Source organism: Gobius niger (assembly GCF_951799975.1).
Source record: "Gobius niger genome assembly, chromosome: 14".
In the NCBI taxonomy this organism is placed as follows: Eukaryota; Metazoa; Chordata; class Actinopteri; order Gobiiformes; family Gobiidae; genus Gobius; species Gobius niger.
Window position 1 is genome coordinate 2,994,163 of NC_136865.1, and position 26,631 is coordinate 3,020,793.

At 42.4% G+C, this 26,631-nt stretch overlaps 3 protein-coding genes across 3 annotated transcripts in view; 2 read left to right on the plus strand and 1 right to left on the minus strand.

Moving 5' to 3' along the window:
• Positions 1-26,631, minus strand: part of LOC306973624 (uncharacterized protein) — a 198,781-nt gene that overhangs the window by 72,264 nt on the left and 99,886 nt on the right. The gene's annotated exons all lie outside the window — the stretch shown is intronic.
• LOC306973618 (uncharacterized protein) lies at positions 7,910-14,129 on the plus strand. The gene is made up of 4 exons (XM_079570586.1): positions 7,910-8,215; positions 9,892-10,047; positions 12,070-12,729; positions 13,168-14,129. The coding sequence occupies exons 1-4, from the start codon at positions 8,041-8,043 to the stop codon at positions 13,788-13,790; spliced, it is 1,614 nt and encodes a 537-aa protein (XP_079426712.1). The 5' UTR covers positions 7,910-8,040; the 3' UTR covers positions 13,791-14,129.
• Positions 16,431-26,286, plus strand: bnipl (BCL2 interacting protein like). The gene is made up of 9 exons (XM_079570589.1): positions 16,431-16,636; positions 21,817-21,900; positions 22,010-22,162; positions 22,314-22,502; positions 23,272-23,374; positions 23,992-24,123; positions 24,229-24,315; positions 25,924-26,022; positions 26,147-26,286. Exons 1-9 carry the CDS (start codon positions 16,504-16,506, stop codon positions 26,163-26,165), a joined length of 999 nt encoding a protein of 332 aa, XP_079426715.1. The 5' UTR covers positions 16,431-16,503; the 3' UTR covers positions 26,166-26,286.

Consider the following 26,631-nt stretch of genomic DNA (forward strand, 5'->3'; position numbering starts at 1 on the left):
AGGTCTATGGTGTAGTTCTATGGTGTAGGTCTATGGTGTAGTTCTATGGTGTAGTTCTATGGTGTAGGTCTATGGTGTAGTGCTATTGTGTAGTTCTATGGTGTAGTTCTATGGTGTAGTTCTATGGTGTAGGTCTATGGTGTAGTTCTATGGTGTAGTTCTATGGTGTAGGTCTATGGTGTAGTTCTATGGTGTAGGTCTATGGTGTAGTTCTATGGTGTAGGTCTATGGTGTAGTTCTATGGTGTAGTTCTATGGTGTAGGTCTATTGTGTAGTTCTATGGTGTAGGTCTGTGGTGTAGTTCTATGGTGTAGGTCTATGGTGTAGTTCTATGGTGTAGGTCTATGGTGTAGTTCTATGGTGTAGTTCTATGGTGTAGGCCTATGGTGTAGTTCTATGGTGTAGGTCTATTGTGTAGTTCTATGGTGTAGGTCTGTGGTGTAGTTCTATGGTGTAGTTCTATGGTGTAGTTCTATGGTGTAGGTCTATGGTGTAGTTCTATGGTGTAGGTCTATGGTGTAGTTCTATGGTGTAGTTCTATGGTGTAGTTCTATGGTGTAGTTCTATGGTGTAGTTCTATGGTGAAGGGTATGGTGTAGGTCTATGGTGTAGTTCTATGGTGTAGGTCTATGGTGTAGGTCTATGGTGTAGGTCTATGGTGTAGTTCTATGGTGTAGGTCTATGGTGTAGGTCTATGGTGTAGGTCTATGGTGAAGGGTATGGTGTAGGTCTATGGTGTAGTTCTATGGTGTAGTTCTATGGTGTAGGTCTATGGTGTAGGTCTATGGTGTAGGTCTATGGTGTAGGTCTATGGTGTAGGTCTATGGTGTAGTTCTATGGTGTAGTTCTATGGTGTAGGTCTATGGTGTAGGTCTATGGTGTAGGTCTATGGTGTAGTTCTATGGTGTAGGTCTATGGTGTAGGTCTATGGTGTAGGTCTATAGTGTAGGTCTATGGTGTAGTTCTATGGTGTAGTTCTATGGTGTGGTTCTATGGTGTAGGTCTATGGTGTAGGACTATGGTGTAGGGCTATGGTGTAGGTCTATGGTGTAGTTCTATGGTGTAGGTCTATGGTGTAGGTCTATGGTGTAGGTCTATGGTGTAGGGCTATGGTGTAGGTCTATGGTGTAGTTCTATGGTGTAGGTCTATGGTGTAGTTCTATGGTGTAGGTCTATGGTGTAGGTCTATGGTGTAGGTCTATGGTGTAGTTCTATGGTGTAGTTCTATGGTGTAGGTCTATGGTGTAGGTCTATGGTGTAGGTCTATGGTGTAGTTCTATGGTGTAGGTCTATGGTGTAGGACTATGGTGTAGGTCTATGGTGTAGGTCTATGGTGTAGGTCTATGGTGTAGTTCTATGGTGTAGTTCTATGGTGTGGTTCTATGGTGTAGGTCTATGGTGTAGGACTATGGTGTAGGTCTATGGTGTAGGTCTATGGTGTAGGTCTATGGTGTAGGTCTATGGTGTAGTTCTATGGTGTAGTTCTATGGTGTAGGTCTATGGTGTAGGACTATGGTGTAGTTCTATGGTGTAGTTCTATGGTGTGGTTCTATGGTGTAGGTCTATGGTGTAGTTCTATGGTGTAGTTCTATGGTGTAGGTCTATGGTGTAGTTCTATGGTGTAGTTCTATGGTGTAGGGCTATGGTGTAGTTCTATGGTGTAGTTCTATGGTGTAGTTCTATGGTGTAGGTCTATGGTGTAGTTCTATGGTGTAGTTCTATGGTGTGGTTCTATGGTGTAGGTCTATGGTGTAGTTCTATGGTGTAGGGCTATGGTGTAGTTCTATGGTGTAGTTCTATGGTGTAGTTCTATGGTGTAGTTCTATGGTGTGGTTCTATGGTGTAGGTCTATGGTGTAGGACTATGGTGTAGGGCTATGGTGTAGGTCTATGGTGTAGTTCTATGGTGTAGGTCTATGGTGTAGGTCTATGGTGTAGGTCTATGGTGTAGGGCTATGGTGTAGGTCTATGGTGTAGTTCTATGGTGTAGGTCTATGGTGTAGTTCTATGGTGTAGGTCTATGGTGTAGGTCTATGGTGTAGGTCTATGGTGTAGTTCTATGGTGTAGTTCTATGGTGTAGGTCTATGGTGTAGGTCTATGGTGTAGGTCTATGGTGTAGTTCTATGGTGTAGGTCTATGGTGTAGGACTATGGTGTAGGTCTATGGTGTAGGTCTATGGTGTAGGTCTATGGTGTAGTTCTATGGTGTAGTTCTATGGTGTGGTTCTATGGTGTAGGTCTATGGTGTAGGACTATGGTGTAGGTCTATGGTGTAGGTCTATGGTGTAGGTCTATGGTGTAGGTCTATGGTGTAGTTCTATGGTGTAGTTCTATGGTGTAGGTCTATGGTGTAGGACTATGGTGTAGTTCTATGGTGTAGTTCTATGGTGTGGTTCTATGGTGTAGGTCTATGGTGTAGTTCTATGGTGTAGTTCTATGGTGTAGGTCTATGGTGTAGTTCTATGGTGTAGTTCTATGGTGTAGGGCTATGGTGTAGTTCTATGGTGTAGTTCTATGGTGTAGTTCTATGGTGTAGGTCTATGGTGTAGTTCTATGGTGTAGTTCTATGGTGTGGTTCTATGGTGTAGGTCTATGGTGTAGTTCTATGGTGTAGGGCTATGGTGTAGTTCTATGGTGTAGTTCTATGGTGTAGTTCTATGGTGTGGTTCTATGGTGTAGGTCTATGGTGTAGGTCTATGGTGTAGGTCTATGGTGTAGTTCTATGGTGTAGTTCTATGGTGGAGTTCTATGGTGTAGTTCTATGGTGTAGGTCTATGGTGTAGTTCTATGGTGTAGTTCTATGGTGTAGGGCTATGGTGTAGTTCTATGGTGTAGTTCTATGGTGTAGTTCTATGGTGTAGTTCTATGGTGTGGTTCTATGGTGTAGGTCTATGGTGTAGGTCTATGGTGTAGGTCTATGGTGTAGTTCTATGGTGTAGTTCTATGGTGGAGTTCTATGGTGTAGTTCTATGGTGTAGGTCTATGGTGTAGGTCTATGGTGTAGGTCTATGGTGTAGTTCTATGGTGTAGGTCTATGGTGTAGGTCTATGGTGTAGGTCTATGGTGTAGTTCTATGGTGTAGGTCTATGGTGTAGGTCTATGGTGTAGTTCTATGGTGTAGGTCTATGGTGTAGGTCTATGGTGTAGTTCTATGGTGTAGGTCTATGGTGTAGAACTATGGTGTAGGGCTATGGTGTAGGTCTATGGTGTAGTTCTATGGTGTAGGTCTATGGTGTAGGTCTATGGTGTAGTTCTATGGTGTAGTTCTATGGTGTAGGTCTATGGTGTAGTTCTATGGTGTAGGTCTATGGTGTAGGTCTATGGTGTAGTTCTATGGTGTAGGTCTATGGTGTAGGTCTATGGTGTAGGTCTATGGTGTAGTTCTATGGTGTAGGTCTATGGTGTAGTTCTATGGTGTAGGTCTATGGTGTAGGACTATGGTGTAAGGCTATGGTGTAGGTCTATGGTGTAGGTCTATGGTGTAGTTCTATGGTGTAGTTCTATGGTGTAGTTCTATGGTGTAGGTCTATGGTGTAGGTCTATGGTGTAGGTCTATGGTGTAGGTCTTTGGTGGAGTTCTATGGTGGAGTTCTATGGTGTAGGTCTATGGTGTAGTTCTATGGTGTAGATCTATGGTGTAGTTCTATGGGGCTATGGTGTAGGTCTATGGTGTAGGTCTATGGTGGAGTTCTATGGTGTAGTTCTATGGTGTAGGTCTATGGTGTAGTTCTATGGTGTCTAGATCTATGGTGTAGTTCTATGGGGCTATGGTGTAGGTCTATGGTGTAGTTCTATGGTGTAGGTCTATGGTGTAGTTCTATGGTGGGCCAAAACATTGTTCAGAAACTGAGCATTGCTCCCCTTGCTCTTTTCAGAGAGATTCATGTGACAGGTCTGGGGACCTAATCCCCCCAAAATATTGATCAGGTTTAACATTTGTCAATTTCTGTTTTCTTTCAAAAACGGTGCCTCATCAGAATCAGAATATTTTTCATTGCCATTGTTTTAGAATAGGTTAATAAACTAGGAATATTTCTCGGTGCAGACGTGCAAAACATAAAACACATAATTTAGCTATAAAACGTCAAACTATAAGGTTATAGGGGCATGCATAAAGAATATTAACATAAATAAGATCAAAATAAAAAGTAAAATATTGTAAGACGACAACATTTGACATAGAACAGTGAAATAAAGTGATAGCAGCAGATCTCAGTGTGGACACAACACAGTGCAACAGGGCAGATCACATCCATGAGTCTGTAACTGAGCTATCGGGTCTTGTTTTTGTTCACGAGTCTGATGGCGGAGGGGAAAAAACTGTTCAAGTGGCGGGATGTATGAGTCTGGATATACCGTAGCTCCTGCCTCATGAGTTCATTATATTCTGGAAAGTGAACCCAACCTAAAAACAGATGCAAGAACCTTACATTCTGTACTGAGTGTTAAAACAAATAATAAAAATGTAGACTTGCCATTCATTAGTGGCTATCTTTGCGATGTTATTGTTGTTATTCTTTGAATTGTCCCTCAATTTGATGTTCCAGCTTATGTTCTTGTTTGATTTGCGTCCTTGCGACACGTAAACAAGCAGCAACTTCCTCTCTCTTGGTACAGCTGCGTTTCTTTGCCTTTTTCTGCAAACCGCATTTGTGTTTTTTGTGTTTCACACTGTTTTGCTGGATGCTTTTGCATGTCTTTGCTGTGTTTTTGTAGCCTGGTAATCCCCCAGGCTGCTGTGTGCGCTCGAATCATTTGGAACTGCACAACAGCCTGGGGACCATGGCCAAAATGTTTGCATGGATATGGGACCAATCACAGAACGAGCAAGACGATGACACACTATTTAACATTCGGAAGCATTTTTTCAATATGAATAGTTTATATAGCTATTTAGTAAACTTAAATAGTTTATATAGCTATATATAAACTATTTACAGCAGGTACGTCATACGTCCTCTGATACGATTGGCTATGGCTCCTTGCAGACGCATGATAGACATTCGTAGCAGCCAATAAACAGCTATGGACGATCGTAAACCACACCTCTCCTACCAGAAAATGAATTGGTGGTCCCCAGACTAAATATCACTTGTGATATTTTGTCTGGCAATGGCCAAGCTAGTGTTTTTGTGGGGTTTGGCGGATTTTGTTTTACTGCAGAGAGTCCATTATGGTCCTGAGGAAAGCAGTTTTTTAAAGTAAACAAACAGCAGCTTATGAGCTAGAACATTTGGGCCCTACAAATGTCTTCTTCTGAAACACTGAAGAGGCACCAAAAGCCCCCCACACCTGCAGCACAGTGGAGGCTTCATAAGAGGACAGGAAACAAAAAGGGGCCAAACGAGGAGAAGATGGTGAAAGAGTGTTGTGGAGTGGAGGGAGCTGCACAGGAGGAGGAAGAGGAAGCAGTGCAGGACACCACGCTCTGAAGCAGGGACAAACCCAGGAGGCGCTTCACCGTTTCAGAGGATCAGAGGTGCACAAAAGGCACCCAGGTTTCCTCCGGGTGCAAGGGTTTCCCCGACCTCCAAAAACGTGCTGGTCAGGTCGGCCCACAGCGGCTCAGGACTAACCCAACACCTGAATGATAAGAATACCATGGTCTGGATGGACACTCGATTCTGATTGGCTGGAGGTTAAAAACGCTTCGAAATCAGACGGTTTACGCCCCTGTGTCGTCCATTTATTTCTGATCATGGACACCTCGTCGTTGATGAACAAATACTATATTTGAATGAACAAATATAGTATTTGTTCATTAAATTGAGGTTTAATTACTACACAGCTCACAAAAACGTAGGGCACACTCAAAAAACACAATGTAACTCCAAGTCAGTCAAATTTCTGGGATATCAGACTGTCCAGTTAGGAAGCCACGCTTATTGTGAATCAGTTTCACTTGGTGTTGTGGAAATTAAACAGACACAGGTGGAAATGAGAGGCAATTAGCAAGATCACTCCAAAAGAGGAATGGTTTTGCAGGTGTGACCACAGACCATTTCCCTGTCTTCATCCTTTGGACCGTATTTTTGGAACACTTTTGCATTTGTCCAGTGTTCTCACCACTAGAGGTATCATGAGGAGCATCTACAACCCACAGAAGCTGCTCAGGGAGTGATGCTCATCCAAAATGGCACGTCCATTCGTGCTGTGGCAAGAAGGTTTGCTGTGTCTCCCAGCGCAGTGTCCAGAGCATGGAGGAGATACCAGGAGACAGGCCAGTACACCAGGAGACCTGGGGGGGGCCGACCGAGGTCAACAACCCAGCAGCAGGACCGCTATCTGCTCGTTTGTGCACGGAGAGACAGGAGAAGCACTGCCCGAGCCCTACAAAATGACCTCCAGAGGGCCACAAATGTGCATGTTGGTCCTCAAACGGTCAGAAAGCGACTCCATGAGGGGGGTATGAGGGGGGTATGAGGGGGGTATGAGGGTGGTATGAGGGTGGTATGAGGGGGTATGAGGGGGGTATGAGGGGGGTATGAGGGGGGTATGAGGGCGTTGGGCCGGTGCTTACTGCCCAACACCGTGCAGCCCGATTGGCATTTGCCCGAGAACACAGCGATTGGCAGATTGGCCAATGGTGCCCTGTGCTCTTCACGGATGAGAGCAGGTTCACCCTGAGCACATGTGACAGACGTGACAGAGTCTGGAGACGCCCTGGAGAACGTTCTGCTGCTGCAACATCATCCAGCATGACCGGTTTGGTGGTGGGTCAGTGATGGTCTGGGGAGGCATTTCATTGGAGGGCCGCACAGCCCTCCATGTGCGAGCCAGAGGTTCCCTGACTGGCATTGGGGACCGGGATGAGATCCTCAGACCTATTGTAAGACCATATGCTGGTGCTGTGGGCCCTGGGTTCCTTCTGATGCCTGATAATGCCAGGCCACATGTGGCAAGAGTGTGTCAGCAGTTCCTGCATGATGAAGGTATTGATGTTCTGGACTGGCCTGCCCGTTCCCCAGACTTAAATCCTATAGAGCACATCTGGGACATCATGTCTCGGTCCATCCATCAACGCCACGTCGCACCACAGACTGTCCAGGAGCTACTGATGCTCTAATCCAGGTCTGGGAGGAGATCCCTCAGGAGGACATCCGTGGTCTCATCAGGAGCATGCCCAGGCGTTGTAGGGAGTGCATTCAGGCACGTGGAGGCCACACACACGACTGAGGATGATACAGACTCGTTTGGAGGAATTTCTACAGAATTTGGATCAACCAGTGACCTGATTTGTCACTTTGATTTTGACTATAATTTTGGATCCAGACCTCCAGGGGCTGAGAATTTGATTTCCATTTATCATTCTTGTGTTATTTTGTTCTCAACACATCGCCCTACACTATGAATAAAGATTTTCATCCGAAAAATCGAATTGATTGACATTTAGGATGTGTTTTTTGAGTGTGCCCTAAGTTTTTGTGAGCAGTGTATTTAGATTCAAATAGAAATATAATCTATATACTATAATAATAGCACTATTTTAATTTACTATAATTTTTTAATGTATGTTTTATGTAAGTTTGTTTTTTATATTAAAATATTTTTTTTGTGTAGTTTTCTCTTAGCTCCAGCAGGTGTCACTGCTCCGAGGCATTCGAGTTAGCTGCTCACGCTAAAGCTAAAATAAGATGCTAGCGTCTGTTGTACACTTTTACCTACATATATGTTTATGAATGATTAGCTGGGGGTGAATTCACAAGAAACTATGCACCTAATGTTGGTGTTTGCAGAAAACTAAAAGAAAATGATTTATTTATTCCTTCAACAGGAAGTGCCACCGGAAGTGAACACAACCCCGAGAGGTTAACAAAATGGCGGCGTAAACAATAAAATGTTGACGAGAGGAAAGACCGTTTCATCACTTCAACTGTCCACATAGAGCGGTGAAGTTCAGTTCAGGGTTGGGTTTACGTTGATAAAGGTTTGGCCGAGGACTGAGCTCAATCTGGACCAAAACAAAGGAAAGCTAGGCCCAGAAGTGACCATAAAACGAGATACAGAAGAAGACGACCGACATCAACGCACGGTGTGTAAAATGTGTCGTGTCCCGGTGCAGCTGAGGGAGCTGGTGAAGCAGAGACTGGTTGCGGCGGCGGAGGAGATCTTTGAGCTTTTGGAGAAAACCATCTCAGAATATGAGGAGCAGACCGAGAGACAGAGGACACTCCTGAAGCAACTGCTGCAGCCGAGAGTCCGCCTCAGCTGCTCGGGTTTGGACTTTTCCTCCTTCAGTCAGCGAGAGTTGTGTGCAGTGAAGTTTGGTGACGTGTGTCTGGTTTGGTTAAACCTAGCTGTAATCTACCTATTATTATGCACATATGTGGATGTTAACCTCTTAACTCCCGCCTGAACCAAGAGCATTTTCTCTGGTTCAGCTTTACCCAATACTAAAACTTCACTGCCTGTAGGTCAGAGTAACGCCTCATTTGAAAGCTCCATCCATCCATTTTCTTCCGCTTTATCCGGGGCCGGGTCGCGGGGGCAGCAGTCTCAGCAGAGATGCCCAGACTTCCCGATCCACACACACCTCCTCCAGCTGTTCTGGGGGGCCCCCGAGGCGACACCAGGCCAGCTCGGAGACATAGTCCCACCACCGTGTCCTGGGTCTTCCATGAAGCCTTGTCCCACTTGGACATGCCTGGAACACCTCCCGCGGGAGGCGACCAGGAGGCAAACAGATGCCCGAGCAACCTCAGCTGCTCCTTTCGACGTGAAGGAGCAGCGACTCTACTCTGAGCTCCTCCCGGGTAACTGAGTTCCTCACCCGATCTCGGAGGGTGCGCCCAGCCACCCTGCGAAGGAAGCTCATTTTGGCCGCTTATATCCGCGATCTTGTCCTTTCGGTCATGACCCAAATCTCATGACCATAGGTGAGGGTGGTGGGAGGGAACATTTCAAAGCTAAGACCTACAAATCTAGAAGGATCTTTTCCTCGCATTGTTGCCTCGCATTGTCACGTTTCGTTTTCATTGCTTTTTTGTCACTTTTCTGTTGCTCTTTCGTGACTTTTTTGTTCCATTTTTCCTCACACATTTTTGTCACTTTTTCGTCCCCTTTTTGTTGCTGTTTTGACACTTTTTCCAAGATGCTTATAGATGGTGTGCTGTTCTCTTTTTCCTCCACACATGTGTTCATAATGTTCAAAATAAAGACAAGCCAAGACATAAAAAGTGTGTCCAAACTTTGAATAGTTTGGGAGGAACACGCAACGTCATGTGTGGAGGACAAATGGAACAGCACCAACATCAACACCCTCTCCTCACTGTGAAGTCTGGAGCAGGAGAATCATGGTGTGGAGCTGTTTTGTTGCCTCAGGGCCTGGAGAACTTTCTATCATTAATGAATTCACAAATGTATCAAGGTATTTTGCTGAAAAAACTTCGGACACACACACAACAGAGTGGAATAAGTAAGTGAACCCTTGTATAAAATATCTGCTGATCCTTCTTTTGCAGCAGTAACTGCTTTCCTGTAGTTGCAGATCAGACATTCACATGGATCAGGATGAATCTTGGACCATTCCTCTTTACAAAACTGCTGCAGTTCAGTGAGATTCAGGCGGTGTACTTACTTATTCCTCACTGCCATGTAAACAGTAAAAATATGATAACGTAATTCTTCGGGTGGTTTTAGTTTAGGCAGACACTGTTTAATCATTATTGTGACTTTAATAAAGATCACATCACATTTTATGACCAATTTAGGTAAAAGTGTGAGAAATTCAAATCGGTGTACCCGCTTTTTTCTCCCACTGTATGAATAAATGCTGATCATCCAAATTGAATTGATTATTGGCATTTATATTTGAAAAGTACCATTAAAACAGACTATTTGGAATAGGCTATTTAAATTTGCCCTGAGCAACCATCTTTGATCTCTTCCACAGACCAGGAGGCTGTGGAGGCTGTGGAGAGTCCGTCTGAACCTCCTCACATTAAAGGGGAGCGTGACATCGTCAGGACACCGCTCTGCCTGAAGACAGACGAGGCGCTCTCAGCTCCTACATGGACCTCCAACACGAGCCCGCTCCAAACGCAGCCAGGTGCAGAATCCATTACACCGACTGAGGCCAAGGCAATCAGTCGACTTCTTTCTATGAACTGTGTTTCTACAAATAGCTCTCCCCCAATGTCAACTTAACCCTTGTGTTGCCTTCGCGGGTCATTTTGACCTGCTGGTATGTTCCGGGCATTTGGATGCAAGGTGACACAAGGGGGCGCCCTTCCAACCTTCTCAGTGGAAATGTGAGTTGACTTTCTTCAGAGTGAGACTTTAGGTCAGACACCATGAGTGACAGTAACATGACGCTAAATACAGTGAGCTCTTTGTTTCCAGTAAAAAGGCTGAGGCCTCATTGCTCTTCAGTCACAGACTGAGAAGTGAAGAAGGAAGTCATGGAGCTTCTGCTTTAGACAGAACTTCAGACTTCTGCTGCATGTAGGAGTCATATTACATCATATCAAATGTTGTAATCTGTAAAGCACTTTGTGATACCTTTCGATATGCGAAGGGCTTTATAAATAAAGATTGATTGATCATATTCTGAAACTCAAATCTGTAGTAAAAACATAATATATGGAAATAATTATTACAATTACAAAAAGAAAATTATTTGAAAATCATTTATCTAATCAAAAAAATAGTTTTATTTACTCTCATTCTAAAGAAAATAAAAAAAATAAAAAAACCCTAACCATTTGTATCTGCTGTAAAGTCATGTTGGTCCCAGTTCCTCTGAGTCGTGGTGGGTCCTGGTGGACCATGACAGATGTGGACAGGACTGTGGTAGATCTACTTTTACTTTGGAGAAAACAATTACTATAGTAATTGTTGAAAAAATGAACCTCCTTCTGTAACATCTGTCCACATCAGTCCTGCTGCACCATGACTCAGAGGAACAGGGTCAAACATGACATACAGCAGATACAAATGGTTAGGGTTTGTTTGGGTTTTCTTTTTTTAGAATGAGAGTAAATCAAAAAATGTTTTTGTTTTTATACAGCATTTTTGTAATTATTTTCCATATATTATGTTTTCACTACCGATTTGAGTTTCAGAATATGATCAATCAATCAACCTTTATTTATAAAGCACTTTGCATACCGAAAGGTATCACAAAGTGCTTTACAGATTACAACATTTGATATGATGTAATGTGACCGCTACATGCAGCAGAAGTCTGAATTTCTGTCTAAAGCAGAAGCTCCATGACTTCCTTCTTCACTTCTCAGTCTGTGACTGAAGAGCAATGAGGCCTCTGACTTTTTACTGGAAACAAAGAGCTCACTGTATTTAGCGTCATGTTACTGTCACTCATGGTGTCTGACCTAAAGTCTCACTCTGAAGAAAGTCAACTCACATTTACACTGAGAAGGTTGGAAGGGCGCCCCCTTGTGTCACCTTGCATCCAAATGCCCGGAACATGCCAGCGGGTCAAAAAGACCCGCGAAGGCCACACGAGGGTTAAAGCTGTGGTGAGCAACTCTGGTCCTTTGCACCTTTTGTTGAAAGGCTCAACATGAAGCACTGTCGGATCCCTTATATAGATAAAATCGACAAGATTTCATGGCCAAGAAGATCTGTAATACCGGTGTAGAAGCGATATAATTAACGTGCACTACAGCTTATTTTGACTGGCGTCAGGACGGAGAGTGAAGCTAATGCTACGCTCAGCTACAGCAGCATGAACATGACTGTGAAGACTTTAGGGATCAGGTGCTCAAACATTAAAATGAAATGAATTAATCTTCTCTATTGCTTGAGTAGATCATCTGGGCTTTGCAGCTTGGATGAATTTCGATGTACTAGTGATCCGTGGCATAGGGCTTAACATCAACAGGGCAGATAACCACCATGCAAATAATATCCCTTTCATCTGTGGCAGGTCAGGTCCATAAATATAATTTCTCACGTCTCAGACGAGCTCATCTACCGACATCTTCTTCAGCGTGTGTGCGTAACCGTGTGCTCTTGGTTGCCGTGGTACCGGTAGCAGGGAGAAGAGGGGGATGCTTTGAAAAAAGCAAACATTTTTTACAACGTAACACATATTTGGCTTTTCCAGGTGAGGCCGGTGTCCCCGAGTCTGAGGAGGGGGGTGGTGTCTCTGTGAAGGCTGAAGGCAGAGGGACATGGACCCCTCCACTGCACCACACCCACACTGTCCCTCTGCCTCCCCCAGGGGGCGCCCTACACCAACACACCCACACTGTCCCACTGCCTCTTCCAGGAGGCGCCCTACACCAACACTCCCACACTGTCCCTCTGCCTCCCCCAGGGGGCGCCCTACACCAACACTCCCACACTGTCCCTCTGCCTCCCCCAGGGGGCGCCCTACACCAACACTCCCACACTGTCCCTCTGCCTCCTACAGAGGGCGCTGTTCTCCAACACTCCCACACTGTCCCTCTGCCTCCCCCAGGGGGCGCCCTACACCAACACTCCCACACTGTCCCTCTGCCTCCCCCAGGGGGCGCCCTACACCAACACTCCCACACTGTCCCTCTGCCTCCTACAGAGGGCGCTGTTCTCCAACACTCCCACACTGTCCCTCTGCCTCCCCCAGGGGGCGCCCTACACCAACACTCCCACACTGTCCCTCTGCCTCCCCCAGGGGGCGCCCTACACCAACACTCCCACACTGTCCCTCTGCCTCCTACAGAGGGCGCTGTTCTCCAACACTCCCAGACTAAAGAGGAGCCGCAGCCCCAGGACGTATGGACAGGTGCGTTCACTTTGTCCCCTTCAGAACATATCATACAAAATAAAATAAGAAATATTCAGGTTGCTCTACTTCTGGGTCCGACAGAGCTTTAGTCACTATAAAGGGATTTTGCTGTAGAGCCGACTACAAGGCTCTTTCTAAACATACGTACATTTACTATGGATTTTCTTGAGAAAGCCTTTTCTGACAATAATTATTAGATTATTTTTTTCCATACAAACTTCAAGGCTTATTTTTTATATATATTTTTATCTCAGAGATTCAGATAAAGTTGCCTTTTTTGCATTGTTTATCAAGGGAACTCTCAACAGGTTGGACCTGGAAGTAGATTATTATTGTGTGTGATGTCACATTTAACAAATGTATTGTACATTCAGTTGTAAAAATGCCACTTAAGTGCATTTAATTACATTATTTTGCATCATTTTCTTTTTCCAGAGGAGTCGTTGGATTTGAACCAGTCCGCGGACAGCCCTGAGTCGCCCCATCCCCAGCATCAGCCTCAGCCCCATCATCAGCCCCATCCCCAGCCTCAGCATGAGCCCCATCTCCAGCGCCAGCCTCAGCATGAGCCTCAGCCCCATTATCAGCCCCATCCCCAGCCTCAGCATGAGCCCCATCCCCAGCGCCAGCCTCAGCCCATGCACCGTCCCGGTCCTTCAGCTGTAGTGACGTCCCTGTACCCCCCGGGGGTCGCTCTACCTCAGGCCCTGAGAAACCAGAAGCCTCAGAAGCGATTCCACTGCACCCTCTGCCCCAAAGCGTTTGCCTCTAACTTCCATTTGGTGAGCCACATGCGCGTGCACACCGGGGAGAGGCCCTTCGAGTGTCCCGTGTGCGAGAAGAGCTTCAGGGTGAAGGGGAACCTGGACCAGCACATGATGATCCACTACGACCTCAAGCCTTTCAGCTGCACCTTCTGCGGAAAAGCGTTCTCTCAGAAGTCCAACCTGAACAACCACCTGTGGGTGCACACCGGGGTCAAACCATTCAGCTGCTCAGTTTGTGGGAAACAGTACAGGCAGAGGTCCAGCCTGAGTCTGCACATGGCCTCACACTGAGGTCAGCAGGAGAACACTTTAAGCAGGTTCTCCCCACAGCTCCACCTTCAGGACCAGGTCCTAGGTTCGTAGTATGTCAGTGTTTTTCATAAAAACAGTACATGGGTTATTGATGCATGTAAATGACACCGCCCTGGTCTTTTTATATCCCAGTAAACCAAAGGTTTTGTGACAAATGGTTGCCAGGTCCACGGTTTTCCCGTAGAACCTTTTAAGCTATTCCACAGGTGAGAAAAACAGCAGGTTTTCACTGTGTTATTTTCTATGTAAAATAGTCAATATTTAGCTTATAGCAGAAATGAGCATTTCAAACAACAAACCCTGAAATCTACGGCTGTGAGAGCTCATAACCCTGAGCAGTTCTCTGACTGAATGATCCCTCTCTGATTCGCCCAGTGTTGAGTTCATTTCTTCAGGATCAACGCTGTAATGCTTGTTCACCACCAGATGGCGCCTACAATCCTGAAAGTGAGTGGCTACGTTTACATAGAGTGATGAGGCCCGAAACGTCACTTTTAATGGTGTAAGAAATAGATCAAAACAATTGGGCTCCAGCACGCAGGTTTCACTGTCTTTGGATGTGCGTGCCTATTTCCTTTTAGCCAATTACGGTTACATGGAGAACAACAATCTGATCATAATCTGATTTCTGGAGACAACAAAGAAGCCACACTAACAAAAGTATTTTTTGATTAAAATAAATAAATCAAGCACAAAAGTCATCCATGAAATAAATCTCTAATTTGTCGGTAGAGAAAGTACAGTGTGTCTAGTGGTTAAGGTGCTACACATATGCAGAATATTAGTCCATCCTCAGTGTTGCAAGTTCGAGTCCCAGCTCTGATTGTTTACTGTTCATCAATCATAATTCATTTTTAATAGAAGCTGAAGCACAGTTTGTGCTATTGGTCCTTTTCTTTAGTACTACAGTTACTACAGCAAGTATGAGCTGAGTGAGTTTTGGATTCTCCAATTTCTAAAGAGAATGTAAACACATCAGATCTGATTATTGAGTAATCTGATTCCTCTGACAGTGTAAATGTAGTCACGGACACACACTTTGAGGAATCATCTGCCCATCACTAAAAAGGGGCGGTCCCACATCGAACTCACTCACATTATAAAAAGCTAAACTGTATACAGCTGTATACAATATTTCTTACTTCATTTTCATCTTATTTTAATTAATGTCTGTTTATATTGTACATATTTTTTTATATATTCTATTGTTGTTATTTTTGTTAATAAAAACAAAGAATGAAACAGAGAAAGTCTGATCTGGTTTAGACTGCGGCCCAAATCCAAATTGAATTTGTAATCTACAAAGTGAAATACTGAATATTTCCTCAAATTATTGTTGAATAAACATTAAATAAGCCCATCCAAGAAGCAGATATTGTGAAAAAAGCTCATTGTCATTTTTGTTTTCATTCTTTTCCAGCATGTTAATATTGAAAGAAATGTCTACTCATGTACATTTGTTACAGTATCTGTACGAGTACTTCTACTGAAGAAAGAAGATTGAGCAGCATTAGTCCGTCTTGACCAGGGGGGTCCAAACTTGTTTCATGGAGGGCCAAACATTGAACGTGGGTACGTTTAAGAGAAAATGCACTAAGACTAGCCCAGGCCCAAACAAGGACTAAACTAGGACTAACCCTGGTCCTGGTCTAAACCAAGGACTAACCCTGGTCTAAACCAGCACTATCCCTGGTCCTGGTCTAAACCAGGACTAAGCCTGGTCTAAACCAGGACTAAGCCTGGTCGAAGCCGGTCTGGTCCGTGGGGCAGAAGAACCGGCTCGTGCGGGTTAATAATACTCTCGTGTCGTAATAAATGAATAGTTGCACAAATGCGCGCCACACCTGGACAGGTACGGGCACGCGCTGACGGTCACCATGGAAACGGGGCGTGTCTTTGTTCAGCGCGAGGCAGAGTCCACTTAGTCTGTCACCTGCTACTCCTCACGGCCAGGTACTACGACTGCTGGTACTACAACAAATACTACTAATACTGCTACTACGATTAAGTACTACTACTACTATCAACTACTACTGATACTACTACTACTACTACTACTACTACTATTACTACTTTTTGGAGGAAAGAAGATACTCCAGGTAAGTTCATTCCTTACGTTAAGAACTGTTTGAATCATTTGTGAATATTTCCTGTGAAGTTGTGGTTAAACTTGTTAAGTTTTGTCCTGGTTCAGTCCTGGTTCAGTCCTGGTTTAGTCCCCGTTAAGACTCTGTTTAGTCCTGGTTTAGTCCCCTTTAAGACTCTGTTTAGTCCTGGTTTTATTACTGAGTCATTATTGTTTTAGTCCTGGTATACAATCAGGAAGTGTTGCTGTTTCCTTGAGCCAATCATGAGTGTTTCTTTCCTTGCCCCTCCCCCGCCCTTATCCAAACAAAACCACCTGTAGTCAGTACTACGACTGTGTACCTGAGTGTGTAGAAGTATTTGTGCTGGCCATAGCAGTACTTTGTTTTGATATGAGAACTACAACACCATGCTCCTGTGAGTCTCTGAGCTGAGCCTCTGTCTTGTAGAGTGTCTTTCTTAAATAAACTGTCTTACAGAGACCACACTGGCCCCAGTCCTAATCATGTTTTAAACCACAGTGATGACCACAACCACAGAAGTGGCCACAGCCACAGAAGTGGCCACAGCTGCCCGGGGGCAGCCTGACGCACAAGTGTCCGGAATCATGGCTGACACAGCTCCACAGACTGCTGAGACAGACACAGCAGAAGAAGAGCTGGGAGGACCAACAGATGAAGAGAGTGGCGCCACACAAAGCAGAGAAGAGATGGAGAGCAGCGGCCCCTCACAGCGACCAGGTACAACAGGACTACTGCAGTACGAGGAGTGTACTATAGGAGCAGCCGTAGTCAGGGTTACGGTTAGCCTAAAACATAAATGTGCAAAAGTTCAGTTTAAGTTCTGATTTTCCTAATTTAAATCCATTTCGATTTACTAGCATGCTGTTAATTTAAAGTGAAATCTTGTATTGACTGTTGTATTCACATGTCATTACGGTCTTTCCTTTATAGTCAGGGGGAAAATGGTCAAATGTGACGCCTAAGGGCAGTTCTTTCTTATTTTTGGCAACATAGCTACTTATTACTTCATCATTACTTATTCCTTTCTTGTCTTCATGAATTATTTTGTAGATGTTGATGATAAAGTCAATGTCAATGATCATAAAGCAACGCAAGGTTCAATCTGAGCCGGTGGATTTTAGTACAAAATGACATTCTGCTTCCACTGTTTAGTTATTATCGTTATTATTATTCATATATATTCGTTATTATATCATATTCATATTTTTCATATTCATATTTCAACCATTTCTACACACTTGAGTTCATAGCGATGCCTTCTTATGTCACGTTCTCTTACATCCTCACAGCCCCGTTCACACCAGCTCTGATTTTCTACATTTGCAGCGGAGGGGTGTGCCTCCGGTAGTGCATTTACAAGGCAGTTAGGTACAGGATCAAGGGTTATAGGAACAGGCCACCGTTTTTCCATACTCCGATATCTTCTTACCTGAGCTTAGATGAGTTTATACGTACCTGTCTCTTCTAAGCTCAGGCAATAACATATCTCAGTTTGTCAAAACGGTGGCCTGTTCCTTTAACAGAACCGGTACCAACTGGCTCTCTTGCAATTTCCATCCCATCTCCTCTGGTTTTGGTAAAGTCGACTTGGTGATGTGTGCCTGGCACCGCACCATGTTCTGGTAATGTGACCTCAACAAATGGTATAAATGGTGTAAATGCGACACTTGTTGGGGGTCAGTCAGGGCTGCTAACTTTACCAAAGAACTCCACGTGAGCAAGGTGGAGGGATTCTTATGTAGTGCTATATAACTTCTCAGCAGATGCGATTTAGGAGGCCTCAAGCACTCCTTCCACAACAGTCTCAAGCAGGTCATCGTTTTTAACAAACTCCTTCCACGCTGTCTTTTTGGAATAACCAGAGATGACCCTGTGATAGCGTGGAAGTGCCTCTAAACATGTTTGGGGAAGGATGTGTCAAAACATCTCCCAAGGGGATGAACTTGGTCTTTTTTGTAGTGCCAGCCCACAACCATACATTGGTGGTGATTCTAGGAGTATCAAGACCTCTGTATCTCTAGCAGACACAGTAACGTTATCGACATACTCATTGAGATGAACTAAATGCAACACAATCCTTGTATCCGAAATCGCGATTTTTGAAATCAGCGCCCTTGGTAGAAGTAGCTATGTTGCCAAAAATATAGCCTGGACTTAGCCATCCATCAATAATCATTTCTCTACATGTTACGTCTGAAGAAGAAGAAGAAGAAGATCTTTATTTAGAGTCTGATCTCAGTGGCCGCGGTACATCGGTTGAATTTCAACCTACCATTCAGTGAGCGGGGGAGGCGGGGCTTGTAGGTGACGTAAAGCATTTGTGCTGCATTTGCTGGTTGTAGTTTGGCAATGGAGGCGGATACGAAAGTAATGGAAGCTCTTCAATCCGTTTTGGCTTGGAAATTAAAATTGAAGCCTTGGATTGAGCAAGGAATGTCTCCAAGAGTTATGATAGAGTCATGATAGAGTCATGATAGTTATGATAGAGTTATGATAGAGTTATGATAGAGTTATGATAGAGTCATGATAGAGTTATGATAGAGTCATGATAGAGTCATGATAGAGTTATGATAGAGTTATGATAGAGTCATGATAGAGTCATGATAGAGTCATGATAGAGTTATGATAGAGTCATGATAGAGTTATGATAGAGTTATGATAGAGTCATGATAGAGTTATGATAGAGTTATGACAGAGTTATGATAGAGTTATGATAGAGTTATGATAGAGTCATGATAGAGTTATGATAGAGTCATGATAGAGTTATGATAGAGTCATGATAGAGTCATGATAGAGTCATGATAGAGTCATGACAGAGTTATGATAGTGTTATGATAGAGTTATGATAGTTATGACAGAGTTATGATAGTTATGATAGAGTTATGACAGAGTTATGATAGAGTTATGATAGTTATGATAGAGTTATGATAGTGTTATGATAGAGTTATGATAGTTATGACAGAGTTATGATAGTTATGATAGAGTTATGACAGAGTTATGATAGAGTTATGATAGTGTTATGATAGAGTTATGATAGTTATGACAGAGTTATGATAGTTATGATAGAGTTATGACAGAGTTATGATAGAGTTATGATAGTTATGATAGAGTTATGATAGTTATGATAGAGTTATGACAGAGTTATGATAGAGTTATGATAGTGTTATGATAGTGTTATGATAGAGTTATGATAGTTATGACAGAGTTATGATAGTTATGATAGAGTTATGACAGAGTTATGATAGAGTCATGACAGAGTTATGATAGAGTTATGATAGTTATGATAGAGTCATGATAGAGTCATGACAGAGTTATGATAGAGTTATGATAGTTATGATAAAGTTATGATAGAGTCATGATAGTTATGATAGAGTTATGATAGTTATGATAGAGTCATGATAGAGTTATGATAGTGTTATGATAGAGTTATGATAGTTATGATAGAGTTATGATAGTTATGATAGAGTCATGATAGAGTTATGATAGTGTTATGATAGAGTTATGATAGAGCTATGATAGAGTTATGATAGAGTTATGATAGTTATGATAAAGTTATGATAGAGTCATGATAGTTATGATAGAGTTATGATAGTTATGATAGAGTCATGATAGAGTCATGATAGAGTTATGATAGTGTTATGATAGAGTTATGATAGAGCTATGATAGAGTTATGATAGAGTTATGATAGTTATGATAAAGTTATGATAGAGTCATGATAGTTATGATAGAGTCATGATAGAGTCATGATAGAGTTATGATAGTGTTATGATAGAGTTATGATAGAGCTATGATAGAGTTATGATAGAGTTATGATAGTTATGATAAAGTTATGATAGAGTTATGATAGAGTTATGATAGAGTTATGATAGTTATGATAAAGTTATGATAGAGTCATGATAGTTATGATAGAGTTATGATAGTTATGATAGAGTCATGATAGAGTTATGATAGTGTTATGATAGAGTTATGATAGTTATGATAGAGTTATGATAGTTATGATAGAGTCATGATAGAGTCATGATAGAGTCATGATAGTGTTATGATAGAGTTATGATAGAGTTATGATAGTGTTATGATAGAGTTATGATAGAGCTATGATAGAGTTATGACAGAGTTATGATAGAGTTATGATAGAGTTATGATAGAGTTATGATAGTTATGATAAAGTTATGATAGAGTCATGACAGAGTCATGATAGAGTCATGACAGAGTTATGATAGAGTTATGATAGAGTTATGATAGAGTTATGATAGAGTTATGATAGAGTTATGATAGTTATGATAGAGTTATGATAGAGTCATGATAGAGTCATGACAGAGTTATGATAGAGTTATGATAGAGTTATGATAGTTATGATAAAGTTATGATAGAGTCATGATAGTTATGATAGAGTTATGATAGTTATGATAGAGTCATGATAGAGTTATGATAGAGTTATGATAGTGTTATGATAGTGTTATGATAGAGTTATGATAGTTATGATAGAGTTATGATAGAGTCATGATAGAGTCATGACAGAGTTATGATAGAGTTATGATAGAGTTATGATAGAGTTATGATAGAGTTATGATAGTTATGATAGAGTTATGATAGAGTCATGATAGAGTCATGACAGAGTTATGATAGAGTTATGATAGAGTTATGATAGTTATGATAAAGTTATGATAGAGTCATGATAGTTATGATAGAGTTATGATAGTTATGATAGAGTCATGATAGAGTTATGATAGAGTTATGATAGTGTTATGATAGTGTTATGATAGAGTTATGATAGTTATGATAGAGTTATGATAGAGTCATGATAGAGTCATGACAGAGTTATGATAGAGTTATGATAGAGTTATGATAGTTATGATAAAGTTATGATAGAGTCATGATAGTTATGATAGAGTTATGATAGTTATGATAGAGTCATGATAGAGTTATGATAGAGTTATGATAGTGTTATGATAGTGTTATGATAGAGTTATGATAGTTATGATAGAGTTATGATAGAGTCATGATAGAGTCATGACAGAGTTATGATAGAGTCATGACAGAGTTATGATAGAGTTATGATAGAGTTATGATAGTTATGATAAAGTTATGATAGAGTCATGATAGTTATGATAGAGTTATGATAGAGTTATGATAGAGTTATGATAGAGTTATGATAGAGTTATGATAGAGTTATGATAGAGTCATGATAGTTATGATAGAGTTATGATAGAGTTATGATAGAGTCATGATAGTTATGATAGAGTTATGATAGAGTTATGACAGAGTTATGATAGAGTCATGACAGACTTATTATAGAGTTATGATAGTTATGATAGTGTTATGATAGAGTCATAATAAAGTTATGATAGTTATAGAGTTATGATAGAGTTATGATAGAGTTATGATAGAGTTATGATAGAGTTACGATAGTGTTATGATAGAGTTATGATAGAGTTATGATAGAGTTAGGATAGAGTTATGATAGTGTTATGATAGAGTTATGATAGAGTTATGATAGAGCTGTGACAGAGTTATGATAGAGTTATGATAGAGTTATTATAGAGTTATGATAGAGTGATGATAGAGTTATGATAGAGTTATGATAGCTGCTTCACTCACTCGAGGGCATTACATGTGTCACGACCAAACGGTAGCAAAAATCAGATCCAGTGGTTTCAAAGGAGTTCACCTCCCACCTGATAACGGAGCTCAATTGTGAAGGTCCAGACCCTTGTACGAAATGCAATGAGTACCAGAAACCAGGCTACCAAAAATCCGATTTTTTTGTTTTTTAAGTTTCTCCCCCAACTATTAGATAGATTGTTCATTTTCAAAAGTAAAACATCAAGAGAATGTTTATGATTTATATGATTTAAATGAGCAGGTGGGTGTGACCTGTCCCTGTCTCCGCCCACAGCTCCGCCCTCCTCTCTGCCGCTGTCCAACAACAAAACCAGGAAGAAGAAAGTCCTGAGCGCTCCGGCACTCAGCCTGTCACTCGGTCAGTCCTGCTTTAGTCCTAGTCCAGTCCCGGTCTGGTCGTGGCTCAGTCTCGGTCTAGTCCTGGCTCAGTCCTGGTCCAGTCCTGACTCAGTCTCACTCTCTTGCAGGCGGGGGCTCAGTCTTGTCTGAAGACCTGTCTGCGGTCTTGTCTCCGTCGGTGGAGGAGTTGGAACTGGACCTCGAGGCTTTAGAGACGCCCTCGGACTCAGAGTCTCTGGTGTTCCCACTGCCTGACCTGGACCTGGACCCGGATCTGGAGGGTGAGCTCTCAAGAAGGTCTGGGGTTCGATTCCCAGTCGATTTCTATTCTGTTTATAACATAAAGACGTACACGTAACCGTCAATAAGAGCCATGATAACCTGAAAGTAGCTGCTGGTTCCTGTGTGTCAGATGCCCTCCCTGTGTTGCAGAGGACATGCGGCGCCTGGGCGTGGGCTCATGTCTGGCCCCCACAAGACGCCGGCGCTCTTTGGGGTTGGAGCCTGAGGACACGGTGGACAGCGTGGGCAGCAGGTGGCGCTCTTTCACCTCCAATGGTCAGAAGATTCAGGTCAACATGAGCCTCATCCAGGATTACGTCCGGGTCATCTCCCACGGAGGTCAGACCTGAGGAGACCTTAGTGGTCCGGGGTTAGTCCTGGGTTAGTCTGGGCCGGGGTTAGTCAAAGCTTAGCCCAGAGGGTCATACGACAAAGCTGGTTGTGTTATTACAAAGCGTGTTATAAGTCAGTTAAGTTAACCCTGGGTCTGAGGCTTGTGAGGCGTTCATGTGAAACAGGAAGCGTCAGTGCCAAGTGGCCAATCACAGCAGAGACACAGATCATCTGAATATATAAATATAATATTTCTATCCCTAAACGAATATATTCTACAGCGCCATGAACCGCACAGCGCTTAAGGAGAATGTTCACATTTGTGAACAATCTTTAATGCAACAGAAATAAGCCTTTTTCATGTAGTCATCTACAATATGCGTCAACGACATACGGTGTATGTATAGTAAACGTTACACCACGATGTCACGACTTTAATCAAATCCATATGCACTTTCAAATAAAGACCTGCTGCTGCTCAAGATGCTTCCTCCTCTTCCCTTTCTTCTCCTCACTCCCTCCACACACTGCAGAGGTTGTCTCCTCTCATTGGTCGTTGGCCGTCTTAGTATCTAGGCTTGAACTTAACCTGGTCCAGAGCATGTTTCCATAGAGATCTACCCTGTTGCAAAGTTATATAGCTTTGTAGAACCACAAAACCAGGGTTAACCCTCTAATGCAGCTTTGTAGGGTGGTGGAATTTAAGATGAATGCTTTTACTTTAGTTCTCAGTTTAATATGAAGGATTGATTCCTGTATGTTTTGTTGTTGTCAGGTTACTATGGGAACGGGGAGAATGACATCATTGTTTTCTCTTCCTGTTATCTACCTGAAAACTCCATCAGCGAATACCAGCAGGTCATGGATCACTTGTTCAGGTGAGTACCTACTGTCCAGGTGAATCTGGGCCTGCAGACACTAGACGCTTTATCAAAGAACAGCTGAAAGTTCTCAACTCTTTTTCAATGAATGAATGAATGAACGAACGAACAGCTGAAAGGTCTAAACCATTTTGAATGTATGATTAGGGGAAAGATCCCACCTCTTTAAAGTGCATATTACAGACACAATTTCTGCTCAAACATAGTGATCACGATTATATTTAAGAATTTGTTAAAAATGTGTCTTCCTTATTGGACACTGACAGGAAGTGACACAGATAGAGGTAAACAATTTGAAACTGTTGCTGTGCCGACCATGTTATGTCAATGGGAAATAAGTAGCTTAAAAATATTTTTTTTTTGCACATTCCCTCATTTATTTGCTGCTTCACTAAAATAAAATGATAATTATTACAACAGATGTAATCCATCCTATAAAAAGTCACATTTTCAAAAGCATTAAAACCTGTCAAAGGCACTTTACGTGTGAACAGGGGAAAGATCTAAACTCTTCTTTTTCAATTAATGAACTGCTTTTTCTGCTTCTTTGTAGTGCTGGGAGGTGCAGTAGTAATTGTACTGCAGCGGTAGCAGTAACTGTACCTGTATTGCAGATATGTGATGGGCACGTTGGAGCTGATGGTGTCTCAGAACTATCTGGTGGTGTATCTTTGTGCTGGAGCTCAGAAGAACCAGGTCCCAACGATTAGCTGGCTCCGAGAGTGTTATACCTCCATAGACCGCAGGTGAGACCCAAGTGGAGCCATTTTGATCTCGGTTTCAGCCGCGTCGCTTAGTGGATTTGATCACGGAGTTGTTCTTGCACTTGACCCAGTTGTTGTTTGACCCAGACTCAGGAAAAATCTGAAGGGATTCCTGGTGGTTCATCCGACCTGGTTCATAAAAGCTCTCATCACCATCATCAAACCCTTCATCAGGTCTGATCCTTCACAATAAAACACCATCATCAAACCCTTCATCAGGTCTGATCCTTCACAATAAAACACCATCATCAAACCCTTCATCAGGTCTGATCCTTCACAATAAAACACCATCATCACACCCTTCATCAGGTCTGACCCTTCACAGTAAAACACCATCATCAAACCCTTCATTGGGTCTGTCCCTTCACAATAAAATACTATTATCAGGTCTGATCCTTCACAATAAAACACCATCACCACCTCCTTTATCAGGTCTGATCCTTCACAATAAAACACCATCACCACCTCCTTTATCAGGTCTGATCCTTCACAATAAAACACCATAATCACCTCCTTTATCAGGTCTGATCCTTCACAATAAAACACCATCATCAAACCCTTCATCAGGTCTGATCCTTCACAATAAAACACCATCATCAAACCCTTCATCAGGTCTGATCCTTCACAATAAAACACCATAATCACCTCCTTTATCAGGTCTGATCCTTCACAATAAAATATTATCATCACCTCCTTTATCCGGTCTGATCCTTCACAATAAAACACCATAATCAGGTCTGATCCTTCACAATAAAATATTATCATCACCCCCTTCATCAGGTCTGATCCTTCACAATAAAACACCATCATCAAACCCTTCATCAGGTCTGATCCTTCACAATAAAACACCATAATCACCTCCTTTATCAGGTCTGATCCTTCACAATAAAATATTATCATCACCTCCTTTATCCGGTCTGATCCTTCACAATAAAACACCATAATCAGGTCTGATCCTTCACAATAAAATATTATCATCACCCCCTTCATCAGGTCTGATCCTTCACAATAAAACACCATCATCAAACCCTTCATTGGGTCTGACCCTTCACAATAAAACACCATCATCAAACCCTTCATCGGGTCTGATCCTTCACAATAAAACACCATCATCAAACCCTTCATCAGGTCTGATCCTTCACAATAAAACACCATCATCAAACCCTTCATTGGGTCTGACCCTTCTCAATAAAACACCATCATCAAACCCTTCATTGGGTCTGTCCCTTCACAATAAAATACTATTATCAGGTCTGATCCTTCACAATAAAACACCATCACCACCCCCTTTATCAGGTCTGATCCTTCACAATAAAATATTATCATCAAATCCTTCATTGGGTCTGACCCTTCACAATAAAATACTATAATCAGGTCTGATCCTTCACAATAAAACACCATCACCACCCCCTTTATCAGGTCTGATCCTTCACAATAAAATATTATCATCAAATCCTTCATTGGGTCTGACCCTTCACAATAAAATACTATAATCAGGTCTGATCCTTCACAATAAAACACCATCACCACCCCCTTTATCAGGTCTGACCCTTCTCAATAAAACACCATCATCAAACCCTTCATTGGGTCTGTCCCTTCACAATAAAATACTATAATCAGGTCTGATCCTTCACAAAAAAACACCATCATCACACTCTTCATCCGGTCTGACCCTTCATAATAAAACACCATCATCACACTCTTCATCATGTCTGACCCTTCATAATAAAGCACTATCAGGTCTGCCCCTTCACAATAAAAGCAGGATGCTTCTCTGTTCAGCTCGAAGTTCAGTCGAAAGCTGCGGTTCGTGGACACTCTGCTGGAGCTGTCTGCGCTGGTGCCCACGGAGAACGCCCAGATCCCAGACTGCGTCAAAGAGTGAGTCCTGACCGCTTTGATTTAGTCCTCGTCTGGTCCGGGTTTAGTCCTCATCTTTTTCTTCATGTCCAGCACCACTTCTGTGTTTTCAGGGTTGATTTACATGTTCTCGTTTCTGTCCCAGGTTCGACCAAAGCTTGTGATGACCAAGACACGACTCCCTTTCGCACTTTTATTCTTTTTTATTTATATCGATCAAATGTGTTTCTACAGCAACAGTATTCACACAAAAATGCTGAAGAAAATAATTTATTCTGTCTTTGTCTCTTATTTTGGCGGGTATTTGTATTGTGACATGTTTAAAAATGAATGATTTTATCGGAGTGTGGTTTCGTCTTTTTTTTTTACATTTTTGCCGATATTAGAAAAAGGCTAACCACTCTGCCACAGAAGACATTTATTTGAATATATTAAACACATTTGAATCAGTTCATTTCGTCACAAACAAGTCAACGATATAGATTCAGTCAACATTTAATACATTTTTGAACAAGGAAAGAGCTTTGCCAAAAAGAACAAAAACGTTTGGGGGAACAGACAGGATGGTGTAGGTGACCTCTGAGTGAGAGGGTCAGCGAGGTCAGTCCGGGGTTAACCCTGGTTTCCCGG

Coding starts and splice junctions, on each gene's coding strand:
- LOC306973618 (XM_079570586.1), top strand. CDS start 8,041: ATGTGTCGTGTCCCGGTGCAGCTGAGGGAGCTGGTGAAGCAGAGACTG. Junction 8,216..9,891: donor AGTCCGCCTCAGCTGCTCGG/GTTTGGACTTTT, acceptor TCTCTTCCACAG/ACCAGGAGGCTGTGGAGGCT. Junction 12,730..13,167: donor GCCCCAGGACGTATGGACAG/GTGCGTTCACTT, acceptor TTCTTTTTCCAG/AGGAGTCGTTGGATTTGAAC.
- bnipl (XM_079570589.1), top strand. CDS start 16,504: ATGGCTGACACAGCTCCACAGACTGCTGAGACAGACACAGCAGAAGAA. Junction 24,124..24,228: donor TATACCTCCATAGACCGCAG/GTGAGACCCAAG, acceptor TGTTTGACCCAG/ACTCAGGAAAAATCTGAAGG. Junction 24,316..25,923: donor ATCATCAAACCCTTCATCAG/GTCTGATCCTTC, acceptor TTCTCTGTTCAG/CTCGAAGTTCAGTCGAAAGC.